General features: G+C 26.2%; 12 protein-coding genes across 12 annotated transcripts; 7 read left to right on the top strand and 5 right to left on the bottom strand.

Moving 5' to 3' along the window:
- Positions 1-1,315: 1,315 nt before the first annotated feature.
- ENU1_090540 (lysozyme, putative) lies at positions 1,316-1,954 on the top strand (the record flags this gene model as incomplete). The annotated part of the gene is made up of 1 exon (XM_008859005.1): positions 1,316-1,954. The coding sequence occupies one exon, from the start codon at positions 1,316-1,318 to the stop codon at positions 1,952-1,954; it is 639 nt and encodes a 212-aa protein (XP_008857227.1).
- Positions 1,955-2,135: 181 nt separating this feature from the next.
- Positions 2,136-4,685, top strand: ENU1_090530 (phosphatidylinositol 3-kinase, putative; the record flags this gene model as incomplete). The annotated part of the gene is made up of 1 exon (XM_008859004.1): positions 2,136-4,685. The coding sequence occupies one exon, from the start codon at positions 2,136-2,138 to the stop codon at positions 4,665-4,667; it is 2,532 nt and encodes an 843-aa protein (XP_008857226.1). The 3' UTR covers positions 4,668-4,685.
- Positions 4,686-4,721: 36 nt separating this feature from the next.
- On the bottom strand, positions 4,722-5,969 carry ENU1_090520 (RNA recognition motif (RRM, RBD, or RNP domain) containing protein; the record flags this gene model as incomplete). Its single annotated transcript, XM_008859003.1, has 1 exon — positions 4,722-5,969. The coding sequence occupies one exon, from the start codon at positions 5,967-5,969 to the stop codon at positions 4,722-4,724; it is 1,248 nt and encodes a 415-aa protein (XP_008857225.1).
- A 488-nt stretch (positions 5,970-6,457) lies between these two features.
- Positions 6,458-7,523, bottom strand: ENU1_090510 (hypothetical protein; the record flags this gene model as incomplete). The annotated part of the gene is made up of 2 exons (XM_008859002.1): positions 6,458-6,600; positions 6,668-7,523. 2 exons carry the CDS (start codon positions 7,521-7,523, stop codon positions 6,458-6,460), a joined length of 999 nt encoding a protein of 332 aa, XP_008857224.1.
- A 124-nt stretch (positions 7,524-7,647) lies between these two features.
- On the top strand, positions 7,648-8,457 carry ENU1_090500 (hypothetical protein; the record flags this gene model as incomplete). The annotated part of the gene is made up of 1 exon (XM_008859001.1): positions 7,648-8,457. One exon carries the CDS (start codon positions 7,648-7,650, stop codon positions 8,455-8,457), a length of 810 nt encoding a protein of 269 aa, XP_008857223.1.
- A 67-nt stretch (positions 8,458-8,524) lies between these two features.
- Positions 8,525-10,618, bottom strand: ENU1_090490 (vacuolar protein sorting-associated protein 35, putative; the record flags this gene model as incomplete). The annotated part of the gene is made up of 1 exon (XM_008859000.1): positions 8,525-10,618. The coding sequence occupies one exon, from the start codon at positions 10,616-10,618 to the stop codon at positions 8,525-8,527; it is 2,094 nt and encodes a 697-aa protein (XP_008857222.1).
- A 250-nt stretch (positions 10,619-10,868) lies between these two features.
- On the top strand, positions 10,869-11,669 carry ENU1_090480 (MADS box transcription factor, putative; the record flags this gene model as incomplete). Its single annotated transcript, XM_008858999.1, has 1 exon — positions 10,869-11,669. One exon carries the CDS (start codon positions 10,869-10,871, stop codon positions 11,667-11,669), a length of 801 nt encoding a protein of 266 aa, XP_008857221.1.
- Positions 11,670-11,751: 82 nt separating this feature from the next.
- ENU1_090470 (UBA/TS-N domain containing protein) lies at positions 11,752-12,665 on the bottom strand (the record flags this gene model as incomplete). Its single annotated transcript, XM_008858998.1, has 2 exons — positions 11,752-12,159; positions 12,213-12,665. 2 exons carry the CDS (start codon positions 12,663-12,665, stop codon positions 11,752-11,754), a joined length of 861 nt encoding a protein of 286 aa, XP_008857220.1.
- Positions 12,666-12,746: 81 nt separating this feature from the next.
- ENU1_090460 (Ras GTPase-activating protein, putative) lies at positions 12,747-13,729 on the bottom strand (the record flags this gene model as incomplete). The annotated part of the gene is made up of 2 exons (XM_008858997.1): positions 12,747-13,532; positions 13,586-13,729. The coding sequence occupies 2 exons, from the start codon at positions 13,727-13,729 to the stop codon at positions 12,747-12,749; spliced, it is 930 nt and encodes a 309-aa protein (XP_008857219.1).
- A 2,418-nt stretch (positions 13,730-16,147) lies between these two features.
- Positions 16,148-17,308, top strand: ENU1_090450 (Sad1 / UNC family C-terminal protein; the record flags this gene model as incomplete). The annotated part of the gene is made up of 1 exon (XM_008858996.1): positions 16,148-17,308. One exon carries the CDS (start codon positions 16,148-16,150, stop codon positions 17,306-17,308), a length of 1,161 nt encoding a protein of 386 aa, XP_008857218.1.
- A 294-nt stretch (positions 17,309-17,602) lies between these two features.
- Positions 17,603-18,577, top strand: ENU1_090440 (RhoGAP domain containing protein; the record flags this gene model as incomplete). Its single annotated transcript, XM_008858995.1, has 1 exon — positions 17,603-18,577. The coding sequence occupies one exon, from the start codon at positions 17,603-17,605 to the stop codon at positions 18,575-18,577; it is 975 nt and encodes a 324-aa protein (XP_008857217.1).
- A 93-nt stretch (positions 18,578-18,670) lies between these two features.
- ENU1_090430 (F-box domain containing membrane protein, putative) lies at positions 18,671-20,128 on the top strand (the record flags this gene model as incomplete). Its single annotated transcript, XM_008858994.1, has 1 exon — positions 18,671-20,128. The coding sequence occupies one exon, from the start codon at positions 18,671-18,673 to the stop codon at positions 20,126-20,128; it is 1,458 nt and encodes a 485-aa protein (XP_008857216.1).
- Between the last annotated feature and the right edge of the window lie 224 nt (positions 20,129-20,352).

Genomic DNA, 20,352 nt, shown 5'->3' with positions numbered 1-20,352 from the left:
ACTATAATAATTGAAGATTTTTTTTAACATAATCATTATCAATTGTTAGATAAGATAATGCAAGCCAATCATTTTTATACAATTAAATATTGTTTAAATGAATAGAGTCATAATGTTTCTTACTCCTTATAAATTTGATAAATATAAAAATGAAAATTATTATGTTTTATAAACACATCACACTGATAAGAAAAATAATTGTTTCAATCTTACTATTTTATTCCAAAGAATAAACTATTGTTTGCTTTTGAATTAATATTTTTATTTTATTTTTGGTAATAATACCATAAGAAACATTAAATAGAATGTATAGTTTTAGTTATTTATAAGTTGATTATCTATGAATGATTATAACATAAAGAATTAATTAAAATATAACTAAAATCTTCATTGAACTCATTAAGAAATAATAGGCTTGTATCAAACAAATAGATAATATCTGGTTCAATAGATGAAAATTATAAATGTGTTCTCATTCAATTTTCAATAACTAAGACATAATTAATAATAGGAAATTAAAATAAATAACTTAACAAAATAAAAAGTGTTATAATAACATATAACTGAGTTATGTAAAACTCTTATAAAATGAATTATAACTAATTAACTAATTATTTGAATATTAGATTCATTCTATCTGTCAATTCTGTAAAATGCCTCTTTAGCAAAACCAATATAAAATTAAATTGTTCTTTATTTCCTTAGAATTAATTAAAAATAATTTTAAAGACAAATACTTTTTCTATTAGATTTATTTTTCGGAGTATTTAGATATTTTGATACAAATTTAAAAAATGGTATTGAAAAAAAGAAATACTAGTTTTTAAACCGAATTGCAGAGTTATTAATATAATAAAAAAGTTTCAAATAACTACTAAGTATAACACTATTACATAAATTACTTAGTTTAACAAGACTTCTACTAATTTAACTCACTAATTCAGAAATTATTTTAATAAAGAAATAAATAGAACTATGGGATAAAAAGAATAGATAAGTAAACAAAAATATCTAACCAATAAAAGTTTCTACTTTTCTTAAATTTAAACACATTCTATTTGAGCAGCAAAAGTTATGTAATAAAGTTTTCTTACAACTAACAGAGAAAATAGGAAACAAAACTAACTACAAGAATAATCAGAAGCAAAGCTTTTTCAAACTAAGAAAAGTCAAAATAGTTAGAAAAGTAGTTTGTAATTTCATTTAAGTTTAATAATGATAAAAGTATAATAAAAGAATTAAACGAAAAGATAAAACAAAAATACAAAAATAGAATAAATGAAAATAAAAACTTAAAAAAAAACTAATTTTTTATATGTTTGTATTTGCTTTACTTTTGGCTCTTGCTTCAGCCGAATCATATGGTGTAGATGTATCTCAACCAACATCTGCTAGTTCTATTTCTTGCCTTAGAAATAATGGATTCACTGGATTCTTCATTTGCCGTGCTTGGTGTTCACCAGGATATTTTGATGATAATGCTCCATACACTCTTGGACAAGCTCAATCTGTTGGATTTGTTGGAGATAACTCAGAAGTCTATTTCTATCCATGCCTCTCATGTGGTAATGCTGCTGGTCAAGTCCAATCTTTCTGGTCAAGTGTTATTGCAAATCAAATGAAATTCAAGAGAGTTTGGTTCGATATTGAAGGTCAATGGTATTCAGACGTTGGATCAAATAGAGCTTTCTTCCAAGAACTTATTGATACTGCCCTTGGAATGGGTATTGTATCTGGTGTTTATTCATCTCAATATTATTGGGGATGCATTTTTGGATCTGGATACAGTTATGGTCCAGCTGCTTCTCTCCCATTATGGTATGCTCACTATGATAACTGGGCTTCATTCGGTGATTTCTCTTCATTCGGTGGATGGTCATGGCCAACTATGAAACAATATAGAGGAGATGTTTCTATTTGCTCTGCTGGTGTTGACTATAACTACAGAGAATAAGCTACTCATTTCTTTTTATTCAATTTTTAAAGTTTTATTTGCAATTTAATGTTCAATTGAAAAGACATAATAGTTAATGTTTTTCAAAGTAATTTAACTCATTATAAAAGATTTTATTTTTCAAGAAAAAAGATATATAAAATTAAAATAAAGAACTTAGAAATATTCTTCATAATAATTTATGGCTAGTGGAGAACAATACCAAGTCTTTTATTTAACTGGTGAAATTAATGAGTTTGTACAAATATGTATTAGTTCTATGGATGGAGATATTGATTATGCAAAAATTGGAATGCCTGAATTTCCAAAAACTAAACCAAATCAAGTATGGATTGGTGCAACATTGATAAGTGGTGGTGTTCCTATTGCAATAGAAGAAGAACGAACACCAACAAGAGATTATATTTCTAAAGCTGAATGGAATGATCGTATAATATTTCCTATTCAATATAAAGATCTAAGTGAAGATGCAGTTGTAGTATTTCGTGTGTATTGCTATCATGTTGAAAAAGGGTATGTTCCAGTTGGAGATGCTGTGTTACCATTATTTAGTTCTGATAAAGGAAATGTTTTAAGAAAAGGAACTAAACGTGTAAAAGTAGAACCTTGTAAAAAAAGTAATTGCAGTATTTCTTTGGATGTAGAAGAATATGAAAGACAACGTCTTCAAAGACTAATTCTTGATGAAAAAGAAGAACGAATTAGTACTAAAAAAAATGCATTAGAACGTGCTGAGAAATATCAAACAAAAATGATGAGTGGTACTGGTACAACAGATTTTCTAGATCAATTCACTGCATCTATTGTTCCTGCTTTTCGACAAGAAGAAGAAAAAAGAACTGGAAGTCTTATTTATATATCAGTTATTCTTCCAGAATTTGATCATCCAGTTAAAATACAACGAAATGAAAAGATACCATCTGAATTACCAACTGGACTAACTCAAGGAAGAACTACTGAAGATGGTCCAGTGACAGAATTGAATTTTATTGGTCAGAGTAATGAAATGGCAGGAGAAAAAATGTATATGAAATTAACTGCTTCTCTTGACGCTAAAGGTATGGGAGATAATAAACCAGTTAGTATAATGGAATATAAAAAATTGGAAGCTATTAGTAGAATGCCTGCTTCTGTTACTGTATTAAATGCTGAACAAAAGGCTTTATTAAGAAGATATGGTAGATATTTAGCTGCAACAAATCCTAAAGCTCTTAATATTTTCTTAACACAAGCTATTGATTGGGAAGATCCTCATGAAGCTGCAGAGGCAATTGAATTTGTAAAAATATGGCAAAAGATTGATGTAGAAGATGCATTAGGATTATTATCTATTAATGACAGTAATGTTAGGTCATATGCAGTAGATTCATTAAAAAGTACTACAGATGAAGAGTTTGAGAATTATTTATTTTCTTTTGTTCAAGCATTAAGACTAGAAAGTCAAGAAAAACCAGGTAAACGATATCTTACTGATTATCTGATTGAACGATGTAGAGAAAATTTTGTACTTGGAAATTGGTTTTATTGGTATCTTACTGTAGAATGTGGTTGTACCAATGGAGATATAACTTTCTATAAATGGGTTCGAGATATGTTTGGGTACAAAAGAAATCCTGAACATAAAAAAGAAACAGAAAAACAAATAAAACTTATTTCAGAAATTACAAAACTACAACTCCAATTTATTGCCAGTCCATTAAGTCGTCCTGAAAAATTAGAACAATTAAAACAATGGATTGAATCACCATTAGTTAAAGAAATATTTGCTGATGGTTCAATTGCTTTACCATTAAACCCACGCGTATATGTAAAAGGTATCAATCCCAAATCATCTTATATATTTAAATCAAACAAAGCACCATTAAAATTACCATTTATTGTTGACACTGAAAACACTAAAACAAAAGGAAAAATTAATTATGAAAATAAAGAGTTTATTGTGATTGTTAAACATGGAGATGACCTTAGACAAGATCAATTAATTGTTCAGATGATTGCGTTAATGGATAATTTATTGAAGAAAGACCTTATGGACTTAAAACTAACACCTTATCATGTAGTTGCAACATCACCAGTTGATGGAATGGTAGAGTTTATACCATCAGATGGAATGGGAGATATTATTAAAGATGGAACGTTGAGAGATTATTTAATGAAAATGAATGGAGGTTCTATTCCTACACAAGTAATGAATAATTTTATTAGAAGTGTTGCAGGAAATTCAGTTATTACTTATCTTCTTGGAGTAGGAGATAGACATTTAGATAATCTATTGGTAAGAGGTAATGGAGTAATGTTCCATATTGATTTTGGATATATTTTAGGAAAAGAATGTAAACCATTCCCACCTCCAATGAAGTTATGTAAAGAAATTGTAGAGTGTATGGGAGGGAAAGGAAGTACTCAATATCAAGACTTTACAAAATTATGTTGTGAGTGTTATAATTCAATTCGTAAATCATCTAAATTGATTATGAATTTATTCCAATTAATGACAGACTCCAACATTGCTGTATTCCAAGAAATGGGAGTTAAAGTTATTATTAAATTAAAAGAAAAATTAAGAATGGATATTTCTGATGAACGAGCAGCAAAAATAATGGTAGGGTTAATTGAAACAAGTGTGAATGCTTTATTCCCTGTGTTCGTAGACTCCTTCCATGATTTTGTTCAATATTGGGTTTGTTTTTATATACAATTATATTTAATGTAAATTAATACTATAAAATAAAAAACACACTAACAACAAATAGAAAAGTTAAATTATTTAATTTTTTCTGTGGCTACTATTGTTTGGAACCGCACTTGATATAGTAACTGTTTTATCATTTTTGACTTTAATACTTTGATGCAATAATGCTTTTTCTCTTGCTGCTGCATTTTCAAAATCAACAAAACCATAACCAGTATGAAGACGTACTTTAACAACAGGTCCAAAATTTTGTTGGAATACCTCTGCAATTTCTCTTTCAACAAGTCCTGTTGTTTTTCCTATGAAAATAGAATAATCTGAAGCTGGAGCACTATTTTTACTTCTAGAACTATTTTCACTCATTTGAGCAAGTTTATAAGATTGGACAGAACTTTTAGTATGTATCTTCACTGATTTAAGTTCAAAAACTCTAAGAAATGCATTTTCTGCAGTATATTCATCACTACAAATAACACCAATTCCAAGCATAGTTGGAATTACAAATGTTAATAATGAGAGTCTTGTATTTGTTTCTAATTGTTGAATTGAAAGAAATTTTGTTTCAATAACACTTTGAACAGCCAATTTCTCTGGCTCAATAATAAATATTTTATTTGCATCATATGCAATAATTGAAGGAAAATGAGATACCAACTTAAATGAACTACCTCTAAAGGGAAGACTAACTTTTCTTGTATTATCACCACTTGTTAAAATTGTTCCACATAATAAAAATAATTCCTTTTTACAAAAACATGCATCTGTTAATTTTTGTTTAAATGGATATTTAGTGATTTGTGTTGTTTCTGATAATGAAGGAGAGAATGTAAATATTTCTCTTTCTCCACAAACACAAGCATCACTATATGAATTATTTACAAATATATGTTTTCCTATTAATGACTTGTGTGATACATGTTCTAATATTTCATTATCTTTTTGAGAAACTATTTGATAACAATGTAACCCATCATGACAAAGAACTAAAAATTGTTGGTCTTTGAAAAATCCATCATTACTCCATACTAAATCAATCAAATTATCAACTGAACCAATATATTGCATTGCTGGTAATGAATAAATATGTGCTATTTGATCACAAATAGCAGCAATATGATGTGAGGTAGGTGCAACACGAATTTTTAATGTGTTGAGAGGTAATGCAAAATGTCCTATAATAGTATTTGTTTTAAGAGAGTAACATGTTAATGAGTTTGTTTCATCATGAACATAAAGGTTATATCCATATCCATCAATACTTTGACTAATAATTTTTTCAGGAAACACAATTTTCATAGCATGAGTTAATTTTGTTGTCTCCATTAAACCACAAGAATTTTTAATTAATTTTTTCTTTTTTTTTAATTTGTTTTTTATTTATTTTTGTCATCATTTTAAAAAATTTGATGAATTAAACCTTCAACTGTTTTAAACTTCTTTATAACAATGAAATATAATAATTATGAATAAACTAGAAGTATAAAAGAACTTTATATAAGTAAAACACAATAATAATATATTTATTAATCATTATTTCTTGTACTATACTTATGACTATTTTTTATGTTAAATTTGTTTATATGTTTTTTAAATAAAAAACCAAAAGATTGGAAGTACTTACAATAAAGAAAATCTCATGTTCATTTAAGATAAATCAACATTAAACTTCGTGTATAATTTAAAATAATGATATAAAAAAACTTTCATTTTTGAAAGTCAAATTTAAATCTAAAAAACTAAACAATAATTATTAATAAATAGAATAACTCAAATACAATAAATAAAAGTTAATAAATTCATAAATTAAAAAATTATTCATCATCTTCTTTTTCTTCCACAGATTCTAATAAATGAATATCACATGAATGGTCTGCAACAAGAATATGTTTTGTTGTTTGATTAGCAGAAAAGTCATTAATTCCAATAAAGTTACGAGCAAAAACAGTTTCGTATGCTATTGTTAAGTTTTTAAAAGCAAAGTGATACAAAAACTTTTTTATAAACAAATAAAATAAACAAACCACAACTAGAACGACATTGAAGTTGGTTTGGAGTTGCAATCAAATATAATCGATCATGATTAAAATATGATGCTTGTTGTAACATTCCCATTGATATTTCAAAACTTTGAGTGATTTTCAATGCACCAGTTGTTAACCAATAAATCATACCATTACCGCAAGCAACCATTAATCTATCTCCTTTCATATTCATGTCAATAGAATGTGCCATAGGTGGATTAACAAGGGTATTTGTTCCAGTCTTTGGGAAAGAACATTTATTCATTACATATTTAGTTTTAGGAGATGGGTTCCATAATTTAGATTTGACTACTGTCATATCAAGTCCAGTAGAGTATAAAGTCATTTCTTTCTTATCAAAAACAAAATCAGAACATAAATGAACGTGAGTATTATTTTCTTTTATTTCATTAATAAATTCAGATGATAAATTACAAACTGACTCATGTGTTCCAACTAAATCAACAATTCTTTTATTACTATTAAACTCAAAAACACTGATATTACCTGAATCATCACAATAACCATATCTATTATTTGTGGTGTCTATTTTAATTTTATTAATTTCATCTTTAGCTTCATCTTTGAATAATACATTTTTAATGAACAATCCATCAACTCGTAAATCAAGTTGATTTATTTCATTTCCACTTGAAACAAAACAGATGTCATCATTAAATTGTGATGATGTTATTGAACTTTTATTTGGTGCTTGGAATGCTTTAATTGTTTTCATTGTTCTAAAATCCCAAATCCTAAATATTCCCTTTTCATCTCCAGAACAAAACAAAAAGTTATTGGTAAGACTCCAATTGACACAAGTTACAGGTGCATTATGTCCTTTAATTGAAGTCATTGATAAATGGTTGTTGTAGGGTTTTCTTTTTTTTTAAAAAAAAACCATAAAAATTTTAGAAAAATCATTCATGAATTAAAAAATAAAGAAAATGAACTAAAATAATTTATATTGTTTTGGATAAATGAAAATATTACTTGTATTATTTATTACCTTTACAACATTAGCCAATGAGTGCATATTAAATGGATTTAATTTTAGCTCTATTCATTCAGAAATTGAAGATTATTCATTTTCCCAAGGCAATGGAACATTTACCTATGTTAATCCATGTGGAAGATTATTATATAATTATACATTCAATTCAACTATCCCATCACCTGATTACTCCGTTCTAACAATTAGTGTAGATGATAAAATTGATTTAATGGGTTTAACTTCAAGTGAATATTTAAAAGATAAAAAAGATTATGTTGAATTTAAATACAACTCTTATGTTAATTGTAGTGCTACAGAGACTTATGAAACAAAAGTGAAAGTGTATTGTTCTAAAGATGTAAACGACTCAATATTTTATGTTAAGTACGATGATAATGACTGTGAGTTTGAAGTAAAAATGTACCATTCACTTGTTTGTAAATATATCGAATCTAAACAAACATCTTCTACATCCCCACACCCACATCCAGATGATCATGATGACGATGATGATGACGACGACGATGATGATGATGTTGATTTCCCAATAGTAGGAATTATTTTCTTGTTAATTCTTTTCAGTGGTATTTGTTTATACTTAGTTATTGGAGTTATTATAAATATTTTAGTATTTAAGAAAAAAGGAATTGCTGTTATTCCAAATTATGTATTCTGGTTATCATTGCCAGTGCTTATAAAAGATGGATGTACGTTTATTTTCTGTTGTAAGAAACCATCACCTGAACCGTTTTATGAAGAGGCACCAGACCAAGACTTTGCTGATATGCAATTTTAATGAATTAAATTTATGAAGAAAAAAAAGGTAATAATTGAATTGATACATAATGAAAACAAAAATTGTGTTAACATTGAATTTGTTGGTATCGAGGATTAAACTCTTTTCTTATTTTGATTTCCAATAAGGTGTTCATAAAAAAGGCATAAGTTTGTGGATCAGTCTCTTGTATAATCACATTTTTAATAAGAAGAATGAGTTTACTTATAAGTTCAACTGGAATTTCTTTATTTGTTGTAAAATGAATCATAAAATAATTTAATATCAGTACAAAGAGATGAATATTTTCTATTGATTGAATTACATTACTTCCCATTTTTGCAGTATTTTTAAGTAATTCAAACACATGTTTATCATCTCTTATTTTTGATGTACAACCAGCAAGTGATGCACATTTACATGATAATTCACATTTTTGAACTGTTTTTAACAGTCCAATTGCTTTTAATTCAACACTAGTTCTTAAATCAATTGCTTCAGTTATTCCAACATTAATAATGTTTACAATTCCAATCATTGCTAATAAACTCTTTTCTTGTTCAATTGAATTAGAAATATCTCCATACGCTTCCCAACAAATAACCAATAAGTCTTTATATTTCATAGATTTCCATTCAGCAAGAGTTACTGCAGCTTGACTACCAATTCTAACAGTTTTACCTGCATCAATCCCTTTCAATATATCACAATATTTAATTATTAAATCACTTGAAAAATCTCTTAGTGATTCTTGTATTCTTCCAGCTTTTAATAATGCAAATACCAATGGTGGAATACACCAATTTAAACGACTTTTATCATTTTGCCATGTTATTCCTATTGCTTGTTCAGCTAAATTATTAAAAATGTTCTTAAAAATTTGAGGGTCTTTCAACGATGTTATATGAATCATTCTTAACCCTTTTTCTGCATCTTCACTAGTACTATTAAATAATGACCCACATACTTCTAACATATTATTCATTTCTTCTTCACTTTCAACAATAAATTTAGTAGAATAATTTTCTAAAATCTTCTTTGCAACAGGTACAACACGATCTTCAGGTAATTTTTTAACAGCAATCCTAAAATTCTCATTTTTAATAAAATGTTTAAGTTCAATAGAGTCAATAGGTTGTCTTAATAAATTCCATAAATTTGTTGTTGATGTACTATTTAATGGAGTAGGGATTGGAGAAATTAATGAAAATACCTCTAATGTGAATTCTAATGGAGATTGAGAAACTCTAGCTACTTGATATAATGACTGAAGAAGAGAAATAAATACGTCTGTCTCAATAAACTCACAATAACGAGAAATTACCTTAACTAAAAGAGTAAAATCAGATGCACTAACTGAAGTTCTCGTTAATATTTTTATTAATTCTCCAAGTCGTGAGAAAGCAGAGTCATTTTCTAATTGTTGGATTGAAGAAACAAAAGAACTTAAACCTTCAAGAAGAAGAGTAGGTGGAAGTGAATCCATTAAAGCAGATAAAACAATAGGCTTTGAAAAGTCATGAGAAGCACCAACAATTTCACCAAGTAATAATGGAATAATTTCTGTTAATAAAGATTCAGATGAAATTAGTTGACAACTAATTAATGCCTCATACACTTCTTTTAATGGATAGCACATTTCAATAATATCTTCAACTTTATTTCTATGAGAATTGTCATGACGTAATACAGCTTTTGTTGCTTCTAATGTATTTGTAATTATAAACCTATATAATGATCTATCAGTTTTTTTCTCACAAATTGAAATAAGGTCCAACATAAAGTGATGAATGAATAATGATTTAACAGGAGAATAAATACATTTAGAAAATTCTAATAAATCTTCAAGTAATTCTTCTTGATATTCAGGTTTGTTTTGTATAATTCCTTTTGCAACACAAATCATTTCATAAACCCTTATTAATACTTTCATTTGAAATTGTACTTTTTCATAAAGTTGCATTGGATTTATAAGACTTTTAGAATAATGAATAAAAGGGTTGACCTTTTTTGTAATCATAAGGTAGATTAAATGATAGTCTCTGGGTATTGAATATCCATCAGACAATAAATCAAAAAGTTCACTGACAGACTTTATACCATCTTCTTCATTCTCAATAAACATTTCAATATTAATTTGATTAAGCTCAATTTTGTTAATTGTTTCACTTAATTCACTCATTCTAAAGAAAATCTTAAAAATTACTTTTATTTTTCAGTTTTTACAAAAAAAGTTATTTTTAAAAATTTTTTTAATTTTTTTTAAATTTGTTTTTTCTTTGATTTATTTTAAACTTTAATTTCTTCGTTTCTGAAGTTTAAAAAGATAAAAATAGCTTATTATAAATTATTTATAGTAAAAACTAAAAAAAGAGTAAAAAAGGGTAAAAACAGAACTAAAATGGTTAAAATTGGTTCGTCTAAATACAGCCATGGGAAGAAATAAAATATCTATTGAAAGAATTGCAAATGATAGAAACCGTCAAGCCACATTCACCAAAAGAAAAAATGGATTGATAAAAAAAGCGATGGAGTTGTCTATATTATGTGATTGTGAGATTGCTTTAATTTGTTTTAACTCCACTAATAATAAGATCTTTGTTTATTCATCTGGAGATATAGAAAAAACGTTATTACGTTTTACAGAATTTACACCTACTCAAACACCTTTAACTAATGCTGATTATCCTCGTTTTAGTAGAAAAAGAAAAGGGGCTAAAGCTGGTGAAGAAGAAGATGATACAGATGAAGAAGATGAAAAAATTAAAGTTGAACAACCAAATCAAGTTCCAAAGATCATAAATTCAAATCAACCAATCCCATCAGTTAATTCACAGGGACCATCTTGTTTCCAACCATTTAGTCAAAGGATGATGGATAGTAGATTACCAAATCAATGTGTTTCAAACCCACCACCTCACACTTATTTAGATGTTCGTTCACAACTAGATAGAATAAATACAACAGTACAACCTCGTCTTGACTCATTAGATATGATGGACACAAGACCTCCTATGGATCGTCCCCTCCCAACAATGGATAGAGCAATAGATCCACGGACACCGTACCAATATACACCATACTCTAGAAGGTATGATCAAGATTATCAATATGCATATAGATATCCTGACACCACAGAAAAACCGTTCAATCATTTAGATGATAAAAGTTCAAAACCTGTTGAAGTTCCAATAGAAGAAAAACTACCAAAAAAGCCAATTGGAAGTGATTGATTAATTTATTCAATACATTTTTTCTGTTTAACTCATTCATTCTTTTTTTTTTAAAAAAAAACAATTAACTTATGGTTTAAATTTAATAATTTCCATTATCTAATAAGAAAGCTAATGCATTTTCTACATTTCCATTTGTATTATTTAGTGCAAATGTTGCTTGTTCTCGAGTAAATCCACAATCCATTATTGTTTGTATTTTTTGGTCTCGTGTTTGTTGAGTAGGTTGTTCATTAATTGGGTTTATATTTTCTCTCATAGCTTGCATAAATTCACCTTCTATTTGACGACGTTGAGGTTTATTGTTTTGAATGAATGTAAAAGGTGTTTGAATTTTGTCAATATAATCAAAGAAAGAGTCAATCATTGAATTTATTGAATGAGGGAGTGATGGAAAAACTGAATAAATTGGTGGGTATAAAGAGATAAGTGCAGCAATTAGTCCTATTAAAGTAAAAAATATCCCATCTTTAAAATTATTAAATAACATCTTAGTTGGTTAATATGACTTAATTCCTTTTAATTAAATAAAATAAAACAAACCATAATATATGAAAAATATACAAAGAAGTTATCTGAAGTTTCTAACATAAAAATTTTTAATTTAATTAATGGTAATACTTCTAAATAATAATAAATAATAAATACTGTATGACTTGTTTGTAACGAATAAAATTTATGAGTGAAACGAAAAATAAATACTGACAATAAGAGACTTATAACGTTTATAAGAATATGTCGTTGAAGGAATATTCGTGTTGACCATCTTCGTTCAAGAATTCTAAAAGTATAAATTAATAGTAAAGAGTATATTATTTGACTGATAGAAGAATGGCAAAATAAACTAGTGATAATACACCAAGGATGCTTATACCATTCTTCATTCAGTATTAATGTATCTTTCCCAAGAAATCCAAAATATGAGATAAGTGATAGGGTGAGTGTAGAAATAAAAATGATTAAAGAAAGTGGTGCACCTTCAAATCCAGCTTTCATTGATGAGTTTTTGTTTAAAGTTTTAATTTTTTCATAAAGAAGAAATATGAAACAATAAATAACAAAATACATTAAATTATATCATTTGTCTGAAGGAGAATTTATTGGAACGATAGATGTCTCATGGTGTGAGAATAATGAAGAGAGATCACAAGGGTCACCTTCATAATTACTCAGAATTAAATCTTTGTTTGAACGAAGTATAAACAATAATTCATTATCTGATGAGCTATCAAACATTTTAGGATGAGTGGAATGAGGTGAAGTAATACAATAAATTTTATTTAAAATACAGTCAATCAAATCAATAATTGGTTTTGTTTGTTCATTGTGCTCAACAGTTTGTAAATGAAGAAAAATTGATGATATTTGTGACTGAATTATTTTAAATAATGATGGTGTTTCTTTAAATGGAATAAATAAGTACCTCAAAAAGAATAATGTATTTATACTTATCATTGCATCTGATTTACCTCGAGAGATAAGTACTCTTTGATAAATACAATGAAGAACCCAGAGAAGTTCTTGTGGAATATATTTAAAAGAATCAGAAATTAAAGAGAAATAAGTAGTAATAATAACTGAAATATCTTCTTGATTGCTCATTTTATCATCATAATGAATTGCTGAGAGGAAATTTAATAGCGCCTTTGAAGTTTCCGTAAGGAAAAAAGAACAATATTCGGTTAAATATAAAGAATAAATTCTTGAAAATAATGTATTTCCTCTAAAAAGTGGGTTGCATATATTTGTTGATTTAATTTCAAATGAAGCAAGACTAACTAACAAGTGAGGTAAAAGATTGTGTGAATCATAATAATGAAGTAGAACATCCAAATATTTTTGAGAATCATCACCCTTTAAAAACTACTAGATTAAAATCTGAGAAAGAAGAAAAACAATTTAAAATAAAAACAAACAGAGTTTATATAAGCACTTAACAATGGAGAAGAAGGTTGTAATAGTAATACCTTTAAAGTGGCATAATCTGCAATTTTGTTTGTAAATAAAAAATGTGATAAAATTTGTTTCTCAGAATGTACTTGATGTAATTGATGTGGCATAACATTTGTTCGAGGAAAGGAAATATGAGAATAGAAAGGACCAAAATTCTTATTGAGGGTTTGTGGCGGAACTGACATCTGATTGGTTTCAAAGTTATATCCTAGGTTTGGTTATGATAGAAAAAAACTCTTCTTGGAATGAAAAAAAATTTAAACGAAGTTTCACGATGTTTCTTTAGGTAGTATTCTCCAAGAAAAGAATGACAATGAAATTAATAAAAATAAATAAAAGCAATTATTTTGTTGAAAAAAATATCATAATTACAATTTATTATATGAAAAAAAAATAAAATGTATTATTTGAGGAATATTTGGTTTATTAATTTATTAAGAAGAAATGTGTAAATAACAAAGATTTTAATGTTTTTAGAATTAAATAGTCAAAAATTAAATTAATTTAGCTTCAATTCTTGTATGAATACTTAAGAAGGATTTTCTTTAATGTTAATAAAATAATCATTGAATATGATTATAATTTCTTTTAGTCATTGTTATTTTCTTTACTTTATAAAACTTCTGAATTTTTAACTTTATAAATATAATTAATGAGGCATAATAATAAAAATAGTATAGAATTACTCTTTTTAAAGTTGTATTCCCAACTTGATGTTTCTTACACTCTAGAACTGACTTATTATACTTGTAATATTAAAACATGTTGGTAAAGTTAAAGAAATATTTTTATATAAAGAGATATTTAGTATTATATAACAAAAGGAGAAAATAATATTACAAGAAGAAAAGTCACTCTTGGAAACTAAAAAAGAATTGTTAAAAATAGGAAATGCAAGTTTCTCAAAAAATCTATTTTTAAGAAAAGGTCATTTTTTTTACTTAAATTTTTTATAATTTATGAAGTTTATTAGAAATTCTTTTACTTACACAAATATTCAATTAAGTTAAAAGAATTTCTTAGGTTGTTGAATAAAAAGTATTTTGTTATTCTATTAAAGAAAAAAAAATTCTTTCCAATGTATTTTTTGTTTTGTTTTTTTGTATAAATACGTTAATATTTATTTCATTATACTATAAATTAGTGTATCAATAATATATGAAATATTTGTAATGAAATTAATCAAAATTTGTTATTAAATAAAATCATATTATTTACCAAATAAATTTACTCATTAAATCCAGTATTTAATATTTGTTTAAAACCTGTAACATTATGAAAGATTTTTATTTCTGTTTGTCGGTTTAATTTATTTTCTCATTTATTATAAAGAAAAAGATTTAATATTAATTTTGTGTAAAGGTAAATTTTTAGCAATACCCCTATAGATGTTGAGTTGATTCTTATCCTTTTAAGACAGTAAAAAAAGAGGAAGATATTTTGAAATAAATTAAAAATGAAAGGGGTGAACTTTTAAAAGTAAATACTAATTTATAAAATTTAACATAATTTTTCCTTTATTAGTTTAAATTAATAAATGGATTATCTGTAAAGAATGCTGCTTTACATTATCAAATTGGATTCAACCCATTGTCTTAATATTATTATTAAGATAATAAAGTAGTGATAAAAATTTCATTCAAAGTCTAGTTAAATAAGAAAATACTTTAATTTTTGTATACTTAGCAGCAAATAAAAAATTTTATAAAATTTTTTTATTAGAATTTTGGAATTATTGCAATAGAAAAAATAAAGTTATAGAAGAGGAAGAATAAGAATAATATACAATAAACCTTAAAAGCAAATATCTCTACATATATTAAAGAGGAAATTTAATATATTTATATCCTATAAGGATTAATGTTTATTGTAATTACTAATAACTTATTTGGTCAATTCTTTTCATTGAACACTTATTCACTTAGTCATAATATTGTCAGAACAATTTAACGTTTTTTATAACTTATTCATAAATAAGTCTCTTTTATTTTTATTAGCCTTAATTAAGACTATATTGACTGAATTAAGACGTTTATATTTCATAAGAAGAAAGCAAGTCTATATCAATTAATACCCTATTAAAGAAAAAAACTAAAAGTAATACCTTTCAATAATTTATCAAACCACTCAACACAAAACCCTGTAAAAATGGATTAGAACAAAAGTTGACTAGAGAACTAATTGAAGGTAGTTATATAATTTCTTAAACCCCATTAAAGAATCTATAAAATAATCACTATGAAATTAAATGTTAGTTATATTGTGATAATTATTTCTGGTGTCATAATACTTACTGGGTTTTTTTTAAGTACAGAAAAGATATTTTATTTCTATAGCTTAAAAAAAATACATGAAAACCAATATCTAAACGGTAATGATTCTTTGTCTGTGAATGGTCAATTAGTTGATAGAAAAAATAATTACGCTTCAGATGATTGTGGTGCAAAAGTAATTGCTACAAATAGTAAAGCATGTGTTTGTTTTTTTTTATTTTTGTTTCAAATAATGAATGTTTGATACTAATAATGAAGGGTAGTAACAACTTGTTGAATAGTAATAAAGATGAATATTATCTTTCGCCATGTCAAGACAATATTCATTTTGTTGTTGAATTATGTCAAACAATTCAATTACACCAAGTTGGTATTGGTAATTTTGAATTATTTAGTAATCAATTACAGAATTTAACAATAAGTTGTTCTGTGGATGGGACTTATTGGCGTGTTTTAGGAGAGTTTAGATTACCTAACCAAAAAATACTACATTCAATTTCTATTCCTCACCCAGTCTGGTGTAAATATATTAAAATTCATCAAACCTCATGGTATGGAAAAGAGTATTATTGTTCTATAAACAAATTTGTAGCATATGGAATATCCTCATTGGATGAATTAGTTGATGATATGGTAGAAACAGAAGATGTAAAAAATAATTCTGTTAATTTATTAGATAATGAACATACATTTACCGAACCTAGTATTACTCCAATTCAATGGAATGAAGAAGAATTTATTACTGAGCCAAATAAACCATTTATTAATTTAACTACAAAGATTATAAATTCTTCATTAAATAATATAACAATAGAAAATACAACAAGAACATTTTTGTATAAACAAAAAATGAGAATTCAGAGAGTTGAATTAGAACTTGAAGTGTTTAAAGGTCATATAGATGAATTACAAAAACATTTTGTTCAACACATTTTATCATTAAATGAAACAGAGAATGTTGTTAATAAATTATTAACAGAAATTAAAAAAGATATAAGTTTATCTTTTGAAGAAACTAAGACTATGAGTGAACAATTAACAATATTTGAAAAAGAAAATACAAATCAAATACTTGAAAATCAACGATTAAGTAAAGAATTAGTTGCCTTAAAAAATTCATATCATGAATTAAAGTTAAAAATAAATACAAAAACCCAAACTATGTTTTATATATTACTTATTATTGCTTGTGTTTTCTTTTTATTCATTATTTATTGGTCATTAATATTATCTAGAAAATGTACTAATACTCTTTCAAAAACACAAAAACTAATAACTTCAAATATTAAAAATATATCATCTCCTCCATTAGTCCCATTAACAAAAGATGACACTAACGTAAATAAGACATTATTAGTTCAACTACAAAAAGAAAATAAAAGCCCTCTTATTGTTTCTTCAAAACATCCATGAATAATCTTTGATGTAAGCTATTTAAAAATGTTATCGATAAATTATTATTTATTCGTTTTTTGTTGTTTTTGTATCATCAAAAATAAATAAATTTAATAACAAAAATTCTTTTACTAAAGAGAAATAAGAGAATATAAATTTATCTTATTAATTTTCGTTCTGTTGTTAGTTACTTGGAATATCGAATAAAATTTTTTTAATAAAACAAGGAAATAATCAAAAATAGGAATATTAAACCCTTTACCATTGAGTTATTTTTAAACAATAGAACTTTAAAAAGAATTTAAAAAGAACATGGGAAATGAAATTCAAAAACCAAGTGGAAATGTTAGGCAGAGTGTTCTTTTAAGTGATGCTCTTCATGTAAATAAAGACACCCTATTATTTGGAGATGTTGTACTGGAAGTAAATAAGAAATATAAAGATGAAATTATTATTACTAATTTACAAAATTTTAAAATAAATTTCAAGTTAGAACAAATATTTGAGAAAGATTTCCAGTTAAAATTTACTCCAGAAAAAGGAAGTTTAGCTTCAAAAAGTAAAAAGAAAATTAAAGCAAGTTTAATTCTTAGACAAAAAATTAATAAAAATTTTAGAGTTAATTTATCTGCTGAAACTCAAGGACAAATTTTCCTTAACGTAAGATTAAGATCTGAGTCTGGTGTCTTTGGTGTTGATCCTGAGTCATTAGAATGGTTTAAACATCCAACTAGAGATTTAATTCTTCCACAAATTATTATTACTTTAGATATTGCATTTAGAGAAAAAGGAGGTTTTACTTCAGAAGGTGTTTTTAGACTTGCTGGAGAACAAGGAATGGTAAAAAGTTTAAAAGAACGTTTAAACAAATCAAATGGTATTATTACTGAAGATATGATGGATGCAACTGTTGATGATATATCTAATTTAATTAAATTATGGTTCCGTGAATTACCAAGACCTATTTTAAATGTACTTTCATGTGACCAAATCTTCTATTCTACTGAACCAGCTGAGAGTTATAAAGCCTTTGAATCATTAAATGAAAAGTCACATGCATTATTAACTTGGTTATTTGATCTTATGATTGAAGTTGCTAAGAACAGAGAAACAAATAAAATGACAATCCAAAATCTTGCTATTGTTATAGCACCTAATTTATATGAGCCAGAAAGTACTGATCCAATGGAAGGGTTAGTTATGTCACAAAAAGCTGTTCAATTTGTTCAAAATATCTTAAATTATCTTGAAGCATTAAAAGAACAAAATGACTCAACAACACATTAATCTACACTTGAATAAAAACAATTCATTTATGTCTTTTTTTAAAAATTTATGTGTTTTTTATTTTAATTTAAAACTCCTCATATCAGTGGTACCATGTCTGAACCACTTGAAACGCGTGAAAGCAAACCTCCCCTTTTAATTCAAACAGATGAATTAAATACTCATGGTAATGTCTCTCCATCATTTACAGACTTACCTGAAGACATTATTGATACAATTTTCAATCATTTAGATTTACCCTCATTTATTCATATGACTTCTACTTGTAAACAGTTATATACTAAACAAAATGATTTAAATTTATTAAAGACAGTTACTCAATCACCACAATCAGTTTCAACTATTGGTGAAACAATAAAAAATTACCAAGTTATTAAAATGAGTGAACTCATTGAAAAAGAATTTACACTTGAATTACAAAAAAGTCACAACCTTCAAACAAGAGTAAGGTGTGGGTTAATTGGAAGAAGATGTTTACAAAATTGGTTTACTGATATTATCTCCATTATTTTACTCTTTTTGTTTTTATTATTAGGAGGATTAACATTAGATGGATTTATAGGTACAACACCAATTTTAGTTGATATTATTTTATTAATTGTGTTTCAAGTAATTGCTCCAATGGCTTCTTCTTGTTGTGGGGCATTAACTAAGGATAATAACTTTATAGAGCATATGACTAAGAATAATAGAGATAATAAAATATATAATGGTTTATTCTCTTATATTCGTCAATTGTATTACTTTAGTTCTAAAAGGTCTTTCCTTCATTTTATTCCATTTGTTTTATTATCAACTTTAGTGTTATTTTGTCTTTATTTTACAAAGTACATTGATGGTTTTATCCTCCTTATTCCATTAACAATATACCTGTTTTGTTTTACATTTTGTGGGTGTTTCAGTTGTAACTTATTGCCATGGGCATGGTCTCCACCAAAGTTTGAGTGTTGGTGGTTAACTCGAGTTATTCCTTATATTTTTCTAATATTCGTATCTTTGTTCCTATGTCTTCTAAGAGGTAGTGAAGTAATTAAGGGATATTATAGTTGTTATTTGATACCATTCCATATCGCAATAGTGACTCTCTTATGTGAGTCATGTGTAATAACTTGTAGTATCTGTTATTCATTACCTGAAGGTAGATGTAAAAAAATATTATTTGGATGTTATGACAATGAACTAGAAGAGTTTACTGATGGGATAGAAGGTATTTGTGAATGTTGTTTATGCATCCATTACACATCAATCTTTTGGTATTTTATTTTGATTTTACTCTTTATTGGATTGAAACTAGATAATATAGTTCATTGGTACTGGTCATTAACTCTTATTCCTCTTGAAATTTTATTATTTATTGTAGTTGTCGTGGGAGAATGTTATGCTCTTTTATCAGCACAATGTACAGAAGGGGCATGTTCATGTTGTTATTATGTTGTAGATAATTCATACATTTCATGTTGGAGATACCCACGAATAGAAATGTTTTTTAAGTTTCTTTGTTGTATTCAAACAAGAGACCATCCATTAAGGTTTATGTGTTGTTGTGAATAGAACAAAAGAAGAAACAATGTTCTATGATTTAAAGAATTAAATACAAAGTAATAAATTACTTAATTATTCTACTGGTTTTTTATTTTTATATTAATCAAAAAATACAGAGATAGATGAGACGAGTTTTTTTAGGAAAAGGGAATAATAGAAACTGATTTTTTAATAAATAAATAATTATTTTTTATTCATTATTTATAAAAAATTAAGACAAAAGTTTAATTAAT

The sequence above is a fragment of the Entamoeba nuttalli genome (assembly GCF_000257125.1).
Source record: "Entamoeba nuttalli P19 unplaced genomic scaffold asmbl_4042, whole genome shotgun sequence".
Lineage (NCBI taxonomy): Eukaryota > Evosea > Mastigamoebida > Endamoebidae > Entamoeba > Entamoeba nuttalli.
The sequence above is the reverse complement of the archived record's forward strand: the minus strand, read 5'-3'. Positions and strand labels throughout refer to the sequence as shown.